General features: G+C 36.9%; 1 protein-coding gene across 1 annotated transcript in view; it reads right to left on the bottom strand.

Moving 5' to 3' along the window:
* The window catches only part of clk2b (CDC-like kinase 2b), a gene marked incomplete in the record, with an annotated part of 18401 nt that overhangs the window by 3172 nt on the left and 10201 nt on the right, over positions 1 to 5028 (bottom strand). Inside the window, 3 exon segments of the mRNA XM_014004720.1 lie at positions 535 to 617; positions 699 to 828; positions 3416 to 3510. Coding sequence (XP_013860174.1) covers positions 535 to 617; positions 699 to 828; positions 3416 to 3510 — 308 coding nt within the window.

Genomic DNA, 5028 nt, shown 5'->3' with positions numbered 1-5028 from the left:
GATTTGTTTGTGTACAAACTAATACACTATCAGAGTTTTATATATTTATACTTCTCATTCAACCACAGTTAAATTCACTCTATCTAGGAGGCTCAGTTTATATGGATAGTTTTTATTTTTTACAACAACAAGCTGCAATGAAAACAAGAAACAATGAAATAAAAGTAACAACTTTCTACTTCTTGTCTTTTTTTAAAATGTAAGGAGTAGGAGTAAAAAGTAGGCTGAAAAATAATTACTCAAGTAAAGTACAAATACCCAAAAATTATACTTAAGTACAGTAACAATTTAGTATTTGTACTTAGTTACTTTACAACTTTGGCTTGGTGCTTCATCCTGACCCTTCTCAAACTGTTTTCAGGTCCTTTTTCTCCTTTCTTTTTTCTTTTTATTACATAAACAGATGTTATGTTTGAAATATATAAAGAAACATTAGCTTGATATTTAAATATGTAGATTGCATATTGAAGTTCATGTTTATCAAAATGTCAAATGTTACAACTAGAGTTGCCTTTAACCTTCTGTAGATGTTACCTGGAACAGTGTGAAGCCTGAGTAGTATTCAAACAGGAGGCAGCCGATGCTCCACACGTCACACGGGTGACCCCAGCCCAGCTCTGTTGAGGGCAGGAGGAGCGTTTAGACACGACACACAACTCTGACAGTTACTTTCCCCCGAGTAAACTGACGTCTCCTACCCAGGATGACCTCAGGAGCTCGGTAGTGACGCGTGGAAACGATGACAGAGTGGTGTTCGTGGTCGAAGGTGGCGCTGCCAAAGTCGACCAGCCTCACTGTCGTGTCTTTTATTCTCCTTTCATTGCATTTCTGGATTTAAAGGTAGACAGAAACATGGAATATATTACCTCTTATCAGAGGGCAAAGGATTAGGTTACACAGAAAATTAAAAGGTTTGATGGTTGTGTAAGACAATTAAAGTGTCTGTGACATGCTTATCCTTCAGATACAAAAAGTCAAAGAAAACTTTGTTTTATTTAAAAAAAACTTGCCATAACACACATTATTTTACCCATTTGGACACATAACTGGTCTATTTTCCTTTGAACTTTTCTTGCCAAAAGGGAAAAAGGAAGTGACATCAAAGGGGAACTCCTTTAAGAAAAAGAACTTGCTGGTCTTTGTTTATAGAAACATTATTTGAAAGCTGACTTTTTTGTTTCTGTCTGATAGCGACTCAAAATAATGTAAAACATCAGATTCCTCCACAGTCTGAGCATTTTAGCATCGCTCTGTTTACATCAGAGTTGCCCAAACATTTTCCCCGAGGGGACCAAAATGAAAATCTATCCATGGCTGCGGGCCAGACGCAGTTATATAATATATGAAATACAAATACTTTTTTAAAAGTAAAGTCATTTATTTTGAACAACTAAGCTGTGCAATGGCCCTCTTTTGTTTTAGTCTGTGCACTTGGAGTATGCGCTCAAGTAGCAAAGGCTCATGGGACATATCATAATTAGATAAAATATGAGTTTTTGTGGCCTTATAAAGTGTGCAAATCTACATGCGGGGTTAAATCTGACCTAAATATTTCTTGTTGTCGTTTCATGTTTCATGTTTAATCCTAATAAATCAAAGATAAAGTCAGCACCATGACTGAAAACTACCTTCACTACAGCCCTTTTATATAGTCATTTGGCCAATGGAAATACTGTGTTTTCTACCTATAGGATATCAGGTTACAACCTTGTAACTTAGGCAACTGTTGGTGGGCCAAATCAAATGGCTTGGTGGGCCAAATCTGGCCCGCGGGCCCCACTTTGGGCTCCTATGGTTTACATGCAGACATTCCCCTTTGACATTACTTCCTGTTACTTCACATGCAAATATCTCAACTGTTCATGTCAGCAGCACGACATTTATTTTGTAATATGTTTTCAAAGTTATCTTTCCAAAAATGCATTTGTGTTATTACAAAGATTTTGACGTCACAGGAACTTTAAAGTATAGGTTTGTGAAATCACTTAAAGTGCCTGGGACATCAAATATTTCTTATAAATATGAGGACATGTTTGGAAAGATAAATTTGATAACAAATTGAAAAATCTAATTTCATGCCACTGAGATGAACGACTGAGATGTTTGCATATGAAGCAACAGGAAGTGATGTCAAAGGGGATGTCGGAATGTAAATAAAGCATTACTAAAATAGCTGGCAACACAGACTGTAAAAAATAATCTGTTTTTATTTTAATCACTATCAGAGAGATGAAGAGGAATCAGAGTTCAAATAATATTGTTTCTTTAAATAAATACCAGGAAGTTTCCTTTCTGAAAGAGTTCCCCTTTGATGTCACTTCCTGTTTTATTTTGGCTGAGCCAAGAAAATATGCCAGATACGTGTATGTGTATTATGTCAAGTATCTTGAATATAAAGATTTTTTCTTTGACTTTTTGTGTTTTGATAATGTGTTAAAGAATATAAATGTCACTAGCTGCGTTTCCATTGACCAGGAAAATGCGCAAATTAGAATTTTGAAAATAAATTTGTTCGGAAACACGTCAATTTAAAAAAAACTTCCTTTTTTCGACAAAATGTTTTTGCGCTAGGATGAGGTGGTATTTCAGCCATATCAAAATTGGTGTATTTCGCAAAACTGCAATGTACACTTTTTTTCACATCACGGGAGTCACGTGGTCAACAACTGGATACTTCTACTGGCCAAAAAAGATAACGAAGAAGAAAACAGGAAGTAAAAGTAGGAGTAATATCACAGAAGTTGTAAAAGAAAGTAGTAAACTCACCGACTACAATTTCCCAAAAACACAGCATACGTAGCCGCTCCCAAGTAGGGACTTGTCTCTGGAAAGCCTCGATAAAAGACGCCGACGTCTCCTCTGATGATGAGCGCTAGTGTCGTGGTAGCAACATGCTATGTGTTTACATCCATCGCTGCCATGTCTGTAATGACTTATCATGAGAACAAATGTATTCACGTGACTTTAATAACATTTCTTACTTAATGGGAACACTGCAGTTGCGAAACTTTTTTTTTTTTTTACATTAACAGAATATCGACAAAGTTTTGCGCACATTTGTAATGGAAACACAGCTACAGGAACTTTAAAATTAAAAACAAATAGCTCTTTGTCTGCATTTATTTTACTAAACGGTTCGCAATTTAATGAACAAGAAGCTTTTATCATTTAAAAAAAATAAAACCCATATGACAATTTTTTTCTTCTAAATTTGTTTTAGCTACAATGTATTTGTGAAAATCCCAGGTTCTGCTGAGATGAATAAACATCTCCTGCAGTCTCCTGGATGAACATGTACGTGAACACGTGACTCACATTTCTCCTGAGACTAATTTTAATGTAAACGGGCAAACATGAAGCGTTTTGTCAAGTTGTTCTGTCGCTGCTGATCCCTTCTTATTCAGCATCTTCTCACCTTCTCTGTGTTGTAGATGACAGAGTAGTCGGAGTTGACAAACAGGATGTTCTCAGGCTTCAGGTCGGTGTGAGTCAGCTTATTGTCGTGAAGAACTGAAGAGGAGAACCAAGTAAGATTCAGGTTCACACCTGAACGATCTCTGGAAACTTTAGCGTTTTTTTCTATATCAAATAAACATAAAGCAACCTCACTGCCCTTGTTGAATCCACTGTCATTCCAGTGCCAGCCAGGGTTGCCAGATAGTACAGACAAAATGTGGTACTGTCACTTTAAAATGACTATGTTTTGACCTAAACTTGTCATGGTCTGTATCCTCTACCTTGTTTTTCTAGTGTTTCAGTGTTTCCCTGTGTGTTCTCTGCCCAGCTGCCCCGCCCACGCTCACCTGTTTCCTCTTGTGTCTTCTCCACGTGTTTCTTGTCTCGTTGAGCTTAACCTTATATTCAGTCTATATTAAAGGGGCAATATCACGTGTTTCTCAGGCATATATTTAAATTCTATACCATAATAAAGTATTTATGTCACCTTCAGTTGTTATTAAAATGCTGTTTTTATGTTTAAATAGAAAATAAACTTGACTTCTCATCATATCTGTTTCTAAACACCTTGAAATTGGCCTCTGTCTCTTTAAGAACCTCCTTCGGATCCTGTGAGCCCATTTCAGCACTGATTGGTTAGTTTTATTTGCTCTGTTTTTTAAAAAGCTTGGTTCTTCTCTTTTGTTTTTCTTTCACGTTTGACTTTAACTACTTTCACATTAATTTTAGCAGCCAAAACTGAGGCATAGGGGTTAATATTGTGGGAAGGGTGAAATCATTGAATGAAGGAATTAATTTTAGAGTCAAATGACTGGGGAGGGCTAAATAATTCCAAAATGGACCTCTAAAGGGTCTCTTTCCAAAGTAACCCAATAATATAATTAAACATTGAAGCAATGAACATCCAATCAGATGTGGTTAACGGCCTTTGCTTTAATAAAGACCTCTTTATTACAAGGCTCACAGAAACATATTAACTTCCAACATTCAGGTAAACTTTCTTAAAGGGGCAATATCATGTAAAATCATCTTTTTTTAGTTTTATATCATGTTATAATGTTATACTCTCATAAAAACATGTCCAAAGCCTTGCTTTGACTCATTCATCATGTTTGAGAAATCCTGCAGTGTTTTTATGAAGCCATGCTGAGGAGCAAAATGACAGGTGGGGACCAGAAACACTTTTTGGTACCAGAAACGCCCCTGGGACGAGTCTTTAATCCGAACTTCCACATGGCAGAGCGCACCCCCTCTCCCCTCCCCACACACCCCGCCTATGACTCCTGCAGGCTCTCGGGTGAAAGTGAAAGTGAAACTTAACTGTCTGCTAAGCTCTCAACATTAGTTCTCACTCAGTGAAGCTCTTTTCAGATTCAAAATACCTTTGAGGAAATGTATTTTCAGATGCCAAGTAAACTGAATCATTTGTGTTTAACTTTGATTTGGCAAAACTCTTCTAAAATGCCTTTTTCCTCTTAGTGTGAACAGTCAGTTTAATGTCATCTCTGACATTTAGTGATGGTGTGTGTGTGTGTGTGTGTGTGTGTGTGTGTGTGTGTGTGTGTGTGTGTG

Source organism: Austrofundulus limnaeus, unplaced genomic scaffold (genome assembly GCF_001266775.1).
Source record: "Austrofundulus limnaeus strain Quisiro unplaced genomic scaffold, Austrofundulus_limnaeus-1.0 Scaffold26, whole genome shotgun sequence".
Lineage (NCBI taxonomy): Eukaryota > Metazoa > Chordata > Actinopteri > Cyprinodontiformes > Rivulidae > Austrofundulus > Austrofundulus limnaeus.
This window is presented reverse-complemented; position numbering and strand designations above follow the sequence as displayed.